The sequence below is a fragment of the Neovison vison genome, chromosome 3, assembly GCF_020171115.1.
Source record: "Neovison vison isolate M4711 chromosome 3, ASM_NN_V1, whole genome shotgun sequence".
NCBI lineage: Eukaryota > Metazoa > Chordata > Mammalia > Carnivora > Mustelidae > Neogale > Neogale vison.
The window spans coordinates 47090614-47105584 of record NC_058093.1 but is presented as its reverse complement, the minus strand read 5'-3'; the positions used below and the strand labels follow the sequence as shown (position 1 = coordinate 47105584).

The window sequence follows — 14971 nt, the reverse complement described above, 5'->3', positions numbered from 1 at the left end:
GCAGACATGCTCCTGATCTTGGGCCTTGGCAGCTGATAATTTGACTTTCTGGAAGGTTCTTCCTTCAGATATCCCCTCCATGTCTGTTCAATGTTTCCATGAGAGTTCCCGACACCCTTTTGAATGCTGCAGCTGGCCTTCCCTGTCCCCAACCCTGGCTCTCCTCTGCCCACCTATTCATCTTTTCCTTTTCCCCAGCCCTGACCACTTTCTAGAACACTGCCTAACGTCCTTCTGCTCCCCGTGTTCTGCCTCCCATGTCCAGGGTGTATAGATTGCAAGGGCAGGGCTTTGGCCAGTTCTGCTCACTGCCATGTACTGTCTAGAACTGTGCCTGGCACACAGTAGGGGCTGATAAAAATATGCTGACTGAATATATTGTAAGTGTGAACCACAGAGTCACAGAGTGTTAATAAGGAAGGTCCTACATGGTGAACTAGGCAAACTTTCCCTGTACAGCCCACTTTACTGATGGGGAAACTGAGGCATGAATGTCATGACTTAATGGCAGGATGGAGACTCAAGTTCTCCTGTGCTGTTGTTGCTCTTTCCAGGGGGCTCTGAGGCAGAGAGGAGAGGAATGTCATGTGCTGGCATTGATGTACTCATGGCCCTTCTATCCACTGGAGGGGGACTGATGCCATTTGAGGGTGTGGGAAAGGAAGGCCCCAGGGCTCAGCCAGGAGACTGGAGTTCCCTGCATAGGTTCAGGGCCTCAGCTTCCTGATTCATCAGCTGGAAGGAATGGGTACAAGCCCTTATATCACCATGACCCCTAGAGCTCCTCAGTTCTCGTGAGTGTGGGTGAACTGGACTTCATGAAGGCACTTCTCTGGAAGTCAAGAACTTCCCACGAATGTGGTGAAAGCAGGAAAGAAACTTACATGTGGTGACAGGCGCCTCCTTCCCAGACTGGCACGGCCTTTGTCTCTGAGAAGAGCCGAGTGCAGGGCTGAGGCACCTTTTTACAGGCTGCACAAAGGAAAGGGGCTTACAGGGGCGCCATGCTGAGCAAGTGCTCCTCCTGCACCCCAGGAGGGTGCCCTTCCTGCAACTGCAGGGTGCTTGAGTCCCGGAAGTCCCCAGGCTGTTTTCCCTTAGGGCTAGGAGGAGTCTGACAGGCCGCAGGATGGTGCAGCTGGTATGGGGACTTCTGTCACCCACCTCCCATCTTCAGTCCCACGTTCTTAGGGAGGCCTGTGGCTCTTTCTGTCTTACCTCCATGTCTGGCCCCCAAAGCAAAGAGCCCCCTGCACCCACCTCTGGCTATGGGGCGTTCCATGTCCCTTGCTTTCTGGCTGCCCCCAGAACCTCTGCTTGTCTGGGCAGCTTCGGGGCGGTGAGAGGCCGAGTGACTCACTGCCTCTGAATATCCCTACCTGGGTATTCAGAAGTCTGGGGCACTGAGGCTGGGCCCCTGTCCTGGCATCTTGAGGTTTGAGGTCCTTGTGGCAAACCCACTCTAGTAGGCCTAGCACAGCCTGTTGTGACAGGTGTCTTGAGGCATAGGCCCCTGTGGTCCCCACAGGAGAAAGTGGTCCCCAACTTACCAAGCTCACAGCGTCTGCCTTTGAACCCTGGGTTGCAGTCACAGCTGTGGGTGTCCATACCTGGCACGCAGGTGCCTCCATTCTGACAGGGATTTTCTGAACAGTTCCCAGGGGTGTCTGTGAACAGGCCATGAGCAGTTAGTTGTCAGGACCCCAGAAGGCAGCCTATTAGCATTCCCATTTCTCTGTGTGCCTCTCTTCCTCTTGTTAAAGAATTTCAAAGCAGTTCACAGAAACCATTTCACCTATAAATACAGCAAGTATCTAATATGTACAGACTTGACAAACTTTTTTTTTTTTTAAGATTTTATTTATTTATTTGACAGAGAGAGATGACAAGCAGGCAGAGAGGCAGGCAGAGAGAGAGGAGGAAGCAGGCTCTCCGCCGAGCAGAGAGCCCGATGCGAGGCTCGATCCCAGGACCCTGAGATCATGACCCGAGCCGAAAGGCAGCAGCTTAACCCACTGAGCCACCCAGGCGCCCCCAGACTTGACAAACTTTTATATAAGCACAACTCTGTCATTGTGAAATCAGCAGTAGCTCCTTAGTACCCATAAGAAATTGCAATCCTTATTCAGGTTTCCCTGATCATCTTAAAAATGTCATTTCCAGTGGTCTGATCTCATTAGGATTCTTAAGTACCCACTGCCATAGTTTGATGTGTCTCTCTTTTAATCGGTAACTTTTCATTTTCCTTCCCTCTGCATTTATTCCCCCCCCCCGCCCTTATTAAAGAAACCAGGTCATTTGTCCTATAGAATCCCCCTCCTGGATTTAACCTAATGCTTTCTTGTAGCATTAACTCATCCCCCATCTCCACATTTTCTGTAAATTGAGAAATTTTCTGTAAATTGAGCCCCTCAGAGAGAGGGGCTTGATAGGATTCAGGTTCAAGCAGTCTTTGCAAGACCGCTTCACCCTTCAGCCACTCCAGGAGGCGGGACAGGTCTCCAGTTCCAGTTTTAGTGATGTGAGAACTGATTGTGAGTTTAGCATTGGCAGCCTGATTAATCCAGGAGGAAATTCTGATAGGCTCTGCCCCGGATGGCTTGAGCGGTCACAGAGATCTTGAGTCTAGGTCACAGATCCATCGTCTAACCCAGCCTGTCACTCTTCTGTCTCTTTAGCCAGACAGTCTTCTAGGAAGACCTTTTTTCCCTTGTCCACCACCTGGTCACCCTGAATTATAATCCATCCAGGCAAGGCCAGACAAATGCTTCATTCCTGCCCTTTATTTGTACACTTGGAAAGTAAGCATTGGTCCCCAGCCAGCTCTAGGGACCAGCACGTTGTGCTTGCTTTCAGCATTATCATGAACTCAGATTCTTACATATTTGACGGGGGTCAGTTGGCTGCTGCAATTAGTCTTTTTGATGCCCCAGGTACCCATCCTAAGCCTGTGGGAGTCTTCCAGGTTGACTCCTGTGCCCTTTAGACAAGATCCCTATTGTTTTTGAAAAGCTTGATTGTTTTACAAGTATGTCCTGGGCACATTTTGTCCAATTCTGCTTCAGGCTTTGAATCAGCCACTTCTCAAAGACCTCTGGTTCCTTTTATTGGGCATCTAGAGCCCATAGTCTGGGTGCCTGAGGTGCTCACTGCTCCTGGGGGGGGGGGTCCGTGCTTGGGGACTTTTTAGTAGAACTAGGAACTTAGATTTAAGAATAAATATAAGCAAATTGTGAGTTTATATCAATAGTTAAGGGAAACACAGGCCTTTACTTCCTTGATTTTTAGAAAAATTAAAAAAAAATTTTTTTAAATTTTATTTGAGAGAGAATGAGCATGGCGGGGAGGGGCAGAAAGAGAAGCAGACTCCCCTCTCAGCAAGGAGCCCCACGTGGGGCCTGATCCCAGGAAGCTGAGATTATTGAGCGTCTGAAGGCAGATGCTCAACCGACTGGGCCACCCAGGCACCCTTTAACTTCCTTGATTTTATATTGTGTCTCTTTACACTGAAAATCTTTGTGACATTGATACAATTATTTTCATTACCCACAATGTACTTGTAACAGTTCTTAAAAAATTACCAGCATTACTACAAGCATTAAGAGCCTTGAGTGCCACTTTAAATTTCTTGCAATCCTTGTAATAAGTTATTAGAATATATCCCTTTAGGAATGAATGACTAGAAGGCTATTTTAAAAATCACTTGAGATACCTTTTTCCTGTGTGGTTATGCCATCAACAGGATAAATGAGTTTATTGCAGTTTGTTTTCAATTTTTAGGTGTTGCTTTTTATGTGTGTCATGAAAAATTTTCTCCTTGGTTCTAAAATCTAAAATACAGAGATACATTCAGAGAAGTCTAGCATCCATCTCCATACTTTTACTTCCTTGTTCTTTCCTTCCTCATATAACCATTTTTTATTAGTTTTACTTCTTTTAAATACAAGAAAATAGGTATATTTATATTTTCCCTCCACCACTTTCCTATACAAAGGGGATACCCTAAACACTGTTCAGCACATGACATTTTAAAAACCATTTTGTTGAGATAGAACTTAAATACCATATAATTCACCCATTTTAAGTTCTTAACATATTCAAAGATATGTGCACCCATTACAGTAGTCAATTTTGAAATGTTTTTTATCATTCTGGAAAGAAACTGCTACTCTTTAGCTGTCACTCTCTGTACCCTCACGCCCACCCTCAGTGCCAAGCAACCACTGATCTACTTTCTGTCACTGTAGATTTCCCTATTCTGGACTTCCATAAGAATGGAATCATATGGAGTCCTTTGTGACTAGATTCTTTTACTTATGATGTTTTCAAGGTTCATCTTATCTTACAGCCTGTGTCAGTACTTCATATGGTGGGATAATGTTCCATTGTGTGGATAGACCATGTTTTGTTTATCCATTCATCAGTTGGAGGACATTTTGTTTTTTTCCATCTTTTGGCAATGGTGCATGATGCTATTACGAACATTCATGTACAAGTCCCTGTGTGGGCATCTGTTTTCATTTCTCTTGGGTATATACATACATAGGAGTATATACCTAGGAATTTCCTGGGTCATATGATAACTCTATGTTTAATTCTTTGAGGAATGACCAGACTCTTGTTTACCCCAAAGCAGTTGTACCACTCTGCATTCCTGCCAGCAGTGTTTGTAGTTCTAGCTTCTACACATCCTCACTGTGCTCGCTGCATCTCTTCATTCCAGCCATCCTAGCTGCTATGAAATGGCATCTCACTGTGGTCTTGATTAGCATTTCCCTGATGACTGATGATGTCAGTCATCGTTTTCATGGGCTTCTTGGCCATTTGTGTAATCTCCTTGGAGAATCAAGTGTTCAGATACTTTGCCTATTTCTTAATTGGGTTATTTTCCTTTTATTCAGTCACATGAGTTACTTATATATTTTACATACAAATGTCTTTCAGGTATATGATTTGCAGATATTTTCTCTCATTCTCTGGGTTGCCTTCTCACTCCCTGATGGCATCCTTTGAACACAAAAAGCTTTAAACAGTGTCTTTTTTTTTTTCTCTTTTGTTGCTCACGCTTTTGGTATCATATCTAAAATCTTTTGCCACACTCAAGGTCATGAAGATTTACACATGTCTTTTCCTAAGAGTTTTATAGTTTTAGTTGTTAGATTTAGGTATTTGATCTGTTTTGAGTTTATTTTGTATATGGTGTGAGGTAGGGGTCTGACTTCACTTCTTTTGCATGTAGATATCCAGTCTTCCCTTCCTCCATTGAATGGTCTTGGCCCCTTGTTGAGATCAGTTGACCACAGATGTATGGGTTTATTTCTTGACTCAATTCTATTCCATTTATCGTAAGTCCGTCCTTCTGCCAGTTTCTCACTGACCTGATTACCATTGCTTTGGAGTAAGTTTTGACAATAGGGGGTCAAATAGGACATGGAATTTAGACACTATAAACAATTGTCCAGAGATATTTTATGACAACCTTACAGAACATGGCAGTGTGCAGGGGTATTTAGAACCTGTGACGCTGGGCCAGCAGTCCTCACCCTTTGTAACTGGGACACCAGGCTGCAGAGCCTGACTGATAATTTGTTCCACTCGTGGGCAGCTGAGGCCTGAAGCCTGCAGTTCCTGCAGCAGTGGGGTTTCTCCCAGGGCACTGCCCACTATAGCCTCACCCTGTGAAGTCAGCCCCCCTAAGTCTGAGTTTGTTGTAACATGCATGCCCATTAAAGTAAAAACAAAAACAAAAACAAACAAATAAAACAGAGATGGCTGTTTTGAACAGGGTAGGAGACAGGGATATGGCTACAGTCTGGAGTGGTGGCAGTGGGTGGCTCCTATGTGACAATAAGTTACAGAGTAAAGAGGTTTAAGTTCTGCCCTTGCCTGCTGTTGGCCAAGGATGGAAACTACCTGCCTCTCTCTGGTGTCCAGGGGATAAAACCAGGAGAATTCCAAAGCCCTTTTGGGGTGAGGACTGGGAAAAACATGAAGAATTTGACTAGTCTTAGTGTCCACTCCAGATCTCCATGGTGGCAGGTTATATATAATCTTGGGAACCCTCCTCCTCTCCATGAGCTACCATGAGCTGTGGCATTCCAAAGGTCCGGCCTTAACCTGGGAGTTGCTTGATGAGAAAACGCCAGTCAAGAGTGTTAATTGTGCTCTTTAGGTGTCTAGGGCTCTCTGGAGATCCTCCTTACCATGAGAAAGAAAAGTCTAATAGCTCCCAGAGAAAATAGGCAGATACCCTACAAGGAAACAAGAGCAAGACTGACATGCATGGAGAGCAACACCGGACAGAAGATGACAAGGGAAGTGTTTGAAGAACTGCAGGTAGAGGACCTCTGAACCTCGAATTTTATACCCACTCCAATTGCCCTTCAAACGTGAGAGCTATTTAGTATTTTCAGGCAGATAGGGCCTCAAACATTTGGCCATGTAAAGTACCAATAAGTACTTTGATGGGACTTGATAAGATGATTGAAAACTTTTATAGAAGACCAAGAGCAGGTGACACTGAGGTCAAAGGGACGGCAAACCTCCCTAAACATAGTGCCATTGAAACCCCTGGTGTTGGCTCTAGGAAGTCCAAACAGTGGATCAGAGCAGTGGACCCAGAGCCTTTGGTCAATACCAATGAAAGATGCTTGATTGTATCAGCATCCAAGAGACACAAATCCAGATCCCAAGGGGCACCCTTCACACCCATGCTGCTGACAGGATCTGGAAACCCAGCAAGATCAGGTCTGGAGAGACTGGATTAACCACATCTCTTGATCATGGCTGGACAACTGTCAACTGATGTCCCCACTTAGAAAACAATTTAGTGTCTTCTTGTGACTGGGGCTTTCATGCATCCTATGCCCTAGTATCTATATTGCACATGTGCCAGAAGACATATGTAAGAAGAACAGAGCGGCCAGGGACCATCTGAGCTGAGCAGACGAGGCTGTGGTGAGGTTACCGGCAAACCAGATGCTCAGTTGGGAATAAGCGAGCTGCGTCCACACAGCAGCACTGATCAGCTTCACTGTAGACATGCAGCGAGAACACAGGTCAGGGAGGCTGTAAACAGCCAGGCTCTCACCTTGTAACAAGAAACCTACAGTTGTTCGGGCACATGTGGATATGTAGCAAGAGCGCTCCTCCTCACTGCCCACCCTACAGCAGAGCAAAGGGACCGTAAACACGAAATCCAGGCTCGAGGTGAACGGGGGAAAACAGCAAGATACGAGTTCCTACTCATGTTCTAGTTCATGGGTTCCAGATCTAAAGGCCATCATTATCAAAAGCTAACTTACTAAAAAAAAAAAAAAATGCTAACTTAACTAAACTAAATAAAAGGTGCTGTCATGGACCCATATCAGATGTAACAGGAACAAAAAACCATGATTCACTGGGTGCACCTGGGGGCTGTTAATGATTTTTTTCCCCCTGTTTATCACCTAAAATCACTTTTGCCCATCCTCTGGTCAGCCTGCATCCCTTATGTTAGCAAACACTGCAGACTACAGGGACATCTGGGGCCAGTCTGGTACCACCTTGAACCTCTCCTTCAGAAGGCACCCAGGAGAGGTCATTCACATCCCATTAGTTCCTGAGTTTTATGAAATGAAATGTCTAATATTGGGGAGGGCTAACAACACAAACTGTACAATGAAACGTGCTTTTCTCACTTATGAGGCAATGGCAACATGTGTCTTTACTCTGAACCCCACCTTAACTAACAGAATCATTCCCTGGCTCCATCCGACTCTTGCTGCTTGCTAGGGCCAGCCCTGGCTCCAGGCCTTGCACCACGAGGGGAGCCTGCTGGCTGTGACTTTGCTGGGGCCACTGTCTGCCACCACACTCTCCAGCGCAGGTTCTCCTGATGCCTCTGTCCTTGGGTAGCCTGGGGCAGGTCTGCAGGTGGCATGTATCTTCAGATGGGCCATCCTGGGCACTTGGCTCACCCTTAGCGAGTATCCTGCCTTCCCTGTGGTCTGCTTGCTATGCGAGCAGAGCCTGAACCACTGGGTCTAGAAGAACTGTCCCTGGAGGGCCAGAGCCCCAAGGGTTAGAGCAAGGAGGGAAGGTAGAGCCAGAGTCTGAGTTGGTATAAGGAACACATGCCCAAAGGGGAAATGCTGCACCCTGCAGGGGTGGGTCTCCCCAGATAGGCCCGTGCCCCATGTGCCCAGCAAGGCCCTGCTGGCCCTGTACATGGGTCTGTTCAGCCACCCTTTGTGTGGAACACAGTCAGTGGCTGCCCCTCCATGTCCACCGTGTCCTGCTGCACATCTCCTCTGTGGAGAGGTACGGGGTGAGCTCAGCTTTACGTGGAGGGAAGGAAGGGCCATCTCTGCAATGGAGGGCCAGTCCCTCCAAGGCAGACCTGGGTAGTCTGGGGGGCTCTGCTTTCCAGGCTTGTTCCTTGTCTGTAAAAGCGTTGTCTGGTTCACCCCACCCTTTCCAGAATGACGAGCTTGGTTGCTCCTTGGGCAGCTCTCAGTCTGCCACTTCTTCACTATGGGTGCCCCCCCACCCCCACCTACGGCCCTTAAGGCCCCCCTAGGATGGTCAGCTCTGGAAGTCCACACCTGCTGACTTACTTTCCCCATCCTTGTCAATGCGGTGTTCAGGAAGCTGGAGGGCCAGGCTGACCTGTTCAGGCACCTGCTTTTGGTCTTCCTCCATGTTTTCAAGCTGCACCGGAGCCGTGGGTTCTAGGAGAAATCAAAATGTTCCAGTGTTCTGACCCCAAAGCTTGCTGCCTCATGCCCAGGATTGTTCTTGGGCTGCCTTCTAGAGCTGCTTCTCTCCCTTGGGCTATAGAGATTGCTGTGGTAAGGGCTCGGTGTGGCCCATTCATTTGCTGACCATCCCCACCATTGGGGCAGAGTCCCCTGGGCCCCAGAGCTGCCTTCAGCAGGATAGCTTTTTTCCAGGTGGGGTCCATCCCTAACCCTCCTGCTGAAACTCAGAGCTGCTTTGGTGAAGGTCACCGGTGGCCTGAGCCGGGGCAAAATGTCCTATCTGATCCAATGGCCCCATCCTTCCAGGTGGCTGATGCTGTGCTATCCTTCTTAAGGTCAAATTCCACTCTCTGCTCCCTCCACCCCTGCTTCTTGGGGCTGTGGTACCTCTTCCCTCTACATCTACCCTCAGGCAGACCTTGCACTTGGCCAACCCTAAATGCAAGTCAGCTTCTCTGTGGGGTCCCTGCCTGCGCGCTTGGGCTTTTTATGATTGCTTCTGTGGCTTTAGGAGGGTTTCTGGGTCACAGCCCAGCCTGCCTAGCTTCCTAGACACCTCTTCCTGGTCATCATGTCTGGTGAGCCCTTCTGCTCCTTCTCTGCTGGTCACAGGGGCTACACTGCGCCCACCTGCTCATCACTGTCCCTTTTCTTCTCTGGCCTGCAAATGTTTGTGCTAGTTGAGAATTCTCACTAAACTGGTAATTAGGTTCTGTGCCAGGGAATTCTGTGAGAACAGGACCTGGTTTACTGGGGAGGATGAGGCCTGGGCTGCCCTGCCTAGGGTCCTAAGGGCCTTGAGGGCAGGGACAGCCCATGGGCATGCAGCTTCTGGCCTGCTGTGCCACAGTCTTGGGGAACACCTTCTAGCCCAACCCCTCCTGCTAAACCATGTGGGAAGGGGCCAGGCCATATCAACCCAGCGCTCATGCCCTGCAGTGCTAGGGCTAGGTAGAGTGGCCCTCTGGTCTGCCACAGGTGGTCCATTAGTTCAGGTTGAGCAGGATCTGAACCTGGGACACAGTCTCTTATGTGACGGAGAAGTGCAGTCTGCAGACTGTAACATGTGTGCAAATCACTTGGCTTCTTATTAAACACAGATTCCAACTGCACAGCTCTGGGTGGGATCCTGCCCATCTAGAAGCCCCGTGGGCGAGGCTTGTGCTGCTGGTCCAAGGACCTCACTTTGAGTAGCAAGGAGTTAGATGGTACTGTGTTCTCTAGCTTCCTGCTCACTAAGCTACACTGGGACTCCCGGCTTGGCAAGCCCAGCTTCTGCACCTCAAACCTCCTCCTGACCCTGAGCCCTGCCAACAGCCTGCACTTCAAACCGTTCTGCCATATTGGGATGGCCCCTGTGAGCCTGTGCAGATGCAAGGGTCTGCGTTTTGCTGCGTCCTGTTGGAGGTGGTATCGGGTGCTTGGGGTGGTCTTTAAGCCCAGGTGCTAGGGGCCTCATCCCTCATCATGCTGGGGACATGGGCCTGAGGAGGTGGCAGTGAGGCCCCTGAGGCTGGCCGAGGCACTCACGCGATCTCACGGTGACCGATTTGCCAGGCGAGCCCCCAAACTTGGCACTCACTCGCCCTCTGCCGTCCACCAGCTCTGAGAACCTGCCAAGGGAGTCACCATGGGTCACCGCCACAGAGTGCGTGCCTGGGGCCACGCGCTCTGGGGGGATGGCCGAGGCTGCACCTGGGGGCCGGGGTCTGGGTTTCAGGCGCGTCGCGGTCACTGAGCAGGCGCAGCTCTGGCAGGCGTGCGGGCGGGGGTCTGTTTCTGAGCACTCGGGGATGCAGTCCCTCCCTGTGCCAGCGTCTGTCAGCGCCGTCCCTCGAGGCTGCAGGTGGGTGGGAGGAGTGGGTGGCTGCATGAGGCTGGTCCCGCCAGGCCTCTTAGAGGGGAGCACTGGAGACAGTGTGTGTGGCCCTGAGGCCTCTTGGTGGCTTTGGGGACCTCGTGGGTTTGTCGCTTTCTAGCAAGCCCAAGCCCTGCTCCCTACCCACCCCTGCATCCCATCCCAGGAGTCAGAGGGCCGGGATCTCCACCTGCAGGGCATGGCCAGCCACTCGGACCTGACAGGACACCCCCACATGCCCAGAGAGTGAGGATTAGGCTTCTCTGTGGGTCCTTGTCTCCTAACTGTGCCCCCAGCCCTCCCTTGGGCAGGTATGGCTGCAGCTGCATAGGGTCTGACCCTCTTGCATGGTGCCTGTGTATCTGCTCTCGAGAATTCTGTTCTGCCCCAGCCACTATCTGCCTCCCTGCACACTCGTTTCACCCCATTGCCCTCTCCGCAGCGTCCGTCTAGATGCACCCTCTCCCTACAGCACCTTCTCTGGGCTCCAGCATGGCAACGGGGTCATGCAGGACCTGCTAGGACTCCTTGGGCCTCCAGTGCACTGGAGAGCAGACCACATCCTTAGTGGGGCCTGAGGCTCTGTGCTCCTCAGCTGTTTCCTCCCTTTGTGTGTCCACGTGGGTCTCCCTTCCTACCTCTCCCAGGCTACCCCTCCCCATGCCCATCCTGACCCTCTCTCCCATCTTTCTGTCCAGAGGCTCCTTGTGGGTCAGGCCTGGCTGCGAGGCCACTCCCTGGACACAGGGTGAGGAGGGATATGCTTATGTTTACAAATTCCTAGTGCATGGACCCTGCACTGACCGTGAATTCCTTCCCCACTGATTTTCATACCCCCAAATTCTCCCGTGTGAACACAGTCCTGCTTTGTGGTTGTCTGATGTTCCTGGGGTGGTGTCGCCCATGAGGGTCCTGGGGCTGAGCTGTCTCCTGGGCAAGGATGCCACACCCTAAGGAGGGCAGCCCAGCCTGCTGTTCTGGGGGCCCACAGTGAGCAAGAGGGGCTGGGCCACCTTCATGGCCCCGTCAGTCCTGAGCAGACCGCAAGGCCTGGCCTGCGTGACGTCCCTGCCCCACCATCGCTGGCAGGGCCATACTTACAGGTGATGATGTAGAGGTGAGCAGGCTCACTGTGCAGTTGGTCACCCTCAGCGCTCTGCACAGCGGTCACTGATAGCTGGTAGCGTCGTCCTGGCAGCAGGTCCCGCACCGTGTAGGACGTCAGCCTCCCATTGGGGACGTAGCGGCTCTTGGTGCTCTGGCTGGTGGTCACGTTGATGACATACGCCTCCAGCAAGGTACTGGAAGTGGGGATGTCCCAGACCACATGGGCAGAGGTGGCTGTGACTCTGGCAGCTGTCAGGTTGGCTGGTGGCAGGGGCCCTGATAGGCATGGAGCAGGGAAGGGAGGTGAAAGGGGCCACCACCAAGTTTAAAGATCTGACACGACTGCTGAAGTCTCCCAGAAGCCCCGTGTGGTCATGATGGACAACCTTATAGTCCTAAAGGGTGGTGTAGAGGGGTGTTTGCAGCAGCACCTCCTTCTGCCCGAGAGAGACTCCCCAGCATGCTGCCAGGAAGAAGCCACGGAGGCCCCAGGCCTCTGCAGCCTATCAGCATCTTCTCCTTTTGATTGCCTAAGCCTGGCCATGTGCACCCTCCTCTGGGGTGTGGGAGGGGGCCAGGCAGGCAGGGAGTGGGCCAGGGTCCCAGCACTCAGGGTCAGTGCCAGAACTTGAGCTGGCCCTCACCACACTCCCCCACCCCACCATGGGCTGTCCATGTGCCTACCCCAGCTGGGCTGTCCTGGAACCTGGAACCTAGACTCTGCCCAGATCTTTCCTCCTTACCACACACCCCCTTTGTTCACAGGTCCCTCTGGTGTGGACAACATGACACACTGGCCCCCTCCATGTTGGGGTGGGAGGGGTGGTGAGGGCCAGGCCTCCTCCCCACCAGATACCCTGAAGACCAGAGAGTGGACACTGTGGGCATTCACCCACATGCCCTCTGGCCTTTCACCCAGGAGCCTTTGGGTGCTGGATAAACACCCAAGCAGAGGGCTTCCTGGGACACCTGCCCTTCCTGGCACCTGTGGAAGAGACCTGTGGGGTGCGAGGGCCACTTTGGTAGGACTTGGCTGGAGGGAGGTGAGAGCTTGCAAAGGTCCCACAAGACCTGAGGTTGTGTACTCACGAGTCCACACGTGCAGTGGGGTCGAGGCCAGGCTCTCAGTGGGAGGCTCCTGTCCCCCAAGCCCACTGAGGGCAGTCACCTGGATGGTGTATCTCCTTCCTGGCAGCAGGGACCTGTGGGCGGGAGGGCAGGGAGAGGCTCCACTGCCAGACTGTAACTGCTTCCACACAGGTGGGCCTAGCTGTGGGTGATCCTACAGGCAGCCTCCTGAATGACCAGATTTGTGGCCTGAGACCTGTGGGTTCCTCACATAGGGAACTACTCCCTGATCTGTCTCTGTCTAGTACAGGGCAAGGATCAAGAATGGCTCACACCTGCCCGGGATGGCTGTGGTGCAGAGGCCGGTGTTCAGGCAGGAGAGGCCAGAAAAGGGCACTTGGAGATCACTATGCAGAAGAGGGTCAAGGAGCAGACCTCACTGCCCTCCTGCAGGGCCCTTGGCAGGAGTTCCCAGCAGAGTTCCCAGCACCCTCGTGCATGAGAGGACCTTGCTGCCCCCACAGCTCTGTGCAGTGTGGTTCATGCTAAGTACCCATTTCCTCCTGGGTACTCTGAATTGACAACAGGTGGGGGTGCCCCATGCCCAGCCCCCAATAAAAACCCTGGGTGCTGCATCTCTCACAGGCTCCCCTGAAGACAGCACCTCACACATCGTCATGCCTGCTGGTGGCCTGTGTGACTCCATGGAGAAGGGCCCTGGAAGCTCACCCCTGGCCCATCGATTTCTCCCTTCCTGTGCGTTGCACTGTTTCTCTCTTGTGAGTCCCAGCTCGGAGCACAGCCTCTGCTGAGTTTGAGGGGGGCCCTAGTGGGTGGTCCTGGGGACCCTGACTCAGTCACCAGGGCCTCATGTGTGTTTTTGTCACACCAGTCCTTGGAAGTGGGCAGTCCCCACAGAGCAGACCTGGGCGTCTGCGGTCAGAGGCACAGCTGACTAGGTGGGGGTTTCTTCAACTGGCAGGTACAGATACCCCAGCCAGTCTCCCTCCCCCACTCTCCTGTCTTCCAGCACCGCCCTCCAGCAGGTGTCAGAAGCCTCCCTGGCTGGCGAACCTGAGTGGGCTGAGGCTGTGAAGTCTGAGCCTTCACTGTGGGGCCATTCCAGCATTTACTTCAATCCTCAGCCAGTCTCCATGACTGATGTTCATGTGAGTTGTATTTACTTTGTAGTTTTGTTGTATTTGTAATAAGTAAACACAAGATGTTTACATGCCTACTTTAAGGTTCTAACATACAATTTGAACAATATAAAAATTTAAGACAAGTGTAGGGGTGCCCTGTGTCTCCCTTTCAGAGGGGCCTGCGTGACTCCGGCTAGGATAGCCCTGTACCGCTCTCTGGGTGGCTCGGTCTCATTATCTGTGCGGGAGTCATGAACCCCAAGTTTTAGAGTGTCCCTGTTTTGTTGGGCACTTTCAAACGCCTGTCTGGTAGCACCTGTGACGGGGAGAGGCAGGACTAAGGGCTGAACCAAAGGGGGTCTCTGCTTGTTAGGGCTGAGCAGGTGCTTGTGAAACACAGGAGGCGCACACACACTCCTGCTTCTCAAGGCGAGTGGGGAAGGTGGGGAACGGCAGGGGAGGGGCACAGAGGGAGAAGGGAGGAAGTCCTAGAGCCCCGAGGGAAGGGAAGGCCGGCCCCCTGATCTTACCCAAATGTGAACCTGTCCACACTCTTGTCCATATCAGTGGATTGGTCCTCCTGGGCCTCAGGATGCTGGATGGACACACGGACGCCACTGACAGTGGCATGACGGATCCTGTGCAGAGCCCACCGCACTGAGATGGTGCTGGCTGTCACATTGGTGACCTCGAGGCCCTCAACTGGGCGGGGTCCTGGGGGGCAACAAGCCCCTTAGCTGGTGGTGGCACCTCCTCACTCTGGGGGAGGGCAGGTGCTTGAGACATGAGACAGGACTTAGGAAGTGTGCTGGGTGGGGGGGTCACCGAGAGGGGTCCAAGTGAGGCGCTGACCCATCTGGGCTTGCTGGCTGCGGCCTTCAGCCACAGAGGGACTAGGGTCAACCGGATAGGCTCCTGCCTGAGGTAGGGGTGCAGGCAGCTTCACCAGAGGACTGCGGTCTTGAGGCCATGGGGTGGGGCCCTTGGGACACATGGACCATGGGACCTCCTTTTTCTTTCCCCTGGCTGTTCTGGTTGCACTGACAGTGAATATT

General features: G+C 51.9%; 1 protein-coding gene across 4 annotated transcripts in view; it reads right to left on the bottom strand.

The window, feature by feature from the left end:
* SNED1 (sushi, nidogen and EGF like domains 1) overlaps positions 1-14971 on the bottom strand; it is an 81588-nt gene that overhangs the window by 7717 nt on the left and 58900 nt on the right. For 3 of the 4 annotated variants that reach the window (XM_044242007.1, XM_044242006.1, XM_044242008.1), the window contains 8 exons: positions 14447-14630; positions 12796-12908; positions 11701-11982; positions 10437-10581; positions 10272-10354; positions 8598-8711; positions 1551-1667; positions 885-972 (listed from right to left, as the gene is read on the bottom strand). In XM_044242007.1, coding sequence (XP_044097942.1) covers positions 885-972; positions 1551-1667; positions 8598-8711; positions 10272-10354; positions 10437-10581; positions 11701-11982; positions 12796-12908; positions 14447-14630 — 1126 coding nt within the window. Of the gene's footprint in view, positions 1-884; positions 973-1550; positions 1668-8597; positions 8712-10271; positions 10355-10436; positions 10582-11700; positions 11983-12795; positions 12909-14446; positions 14631-14971 lie in introns of those variants that run through there. The other variant, XM_044242009.1, reaches the window with a different exon arrangement.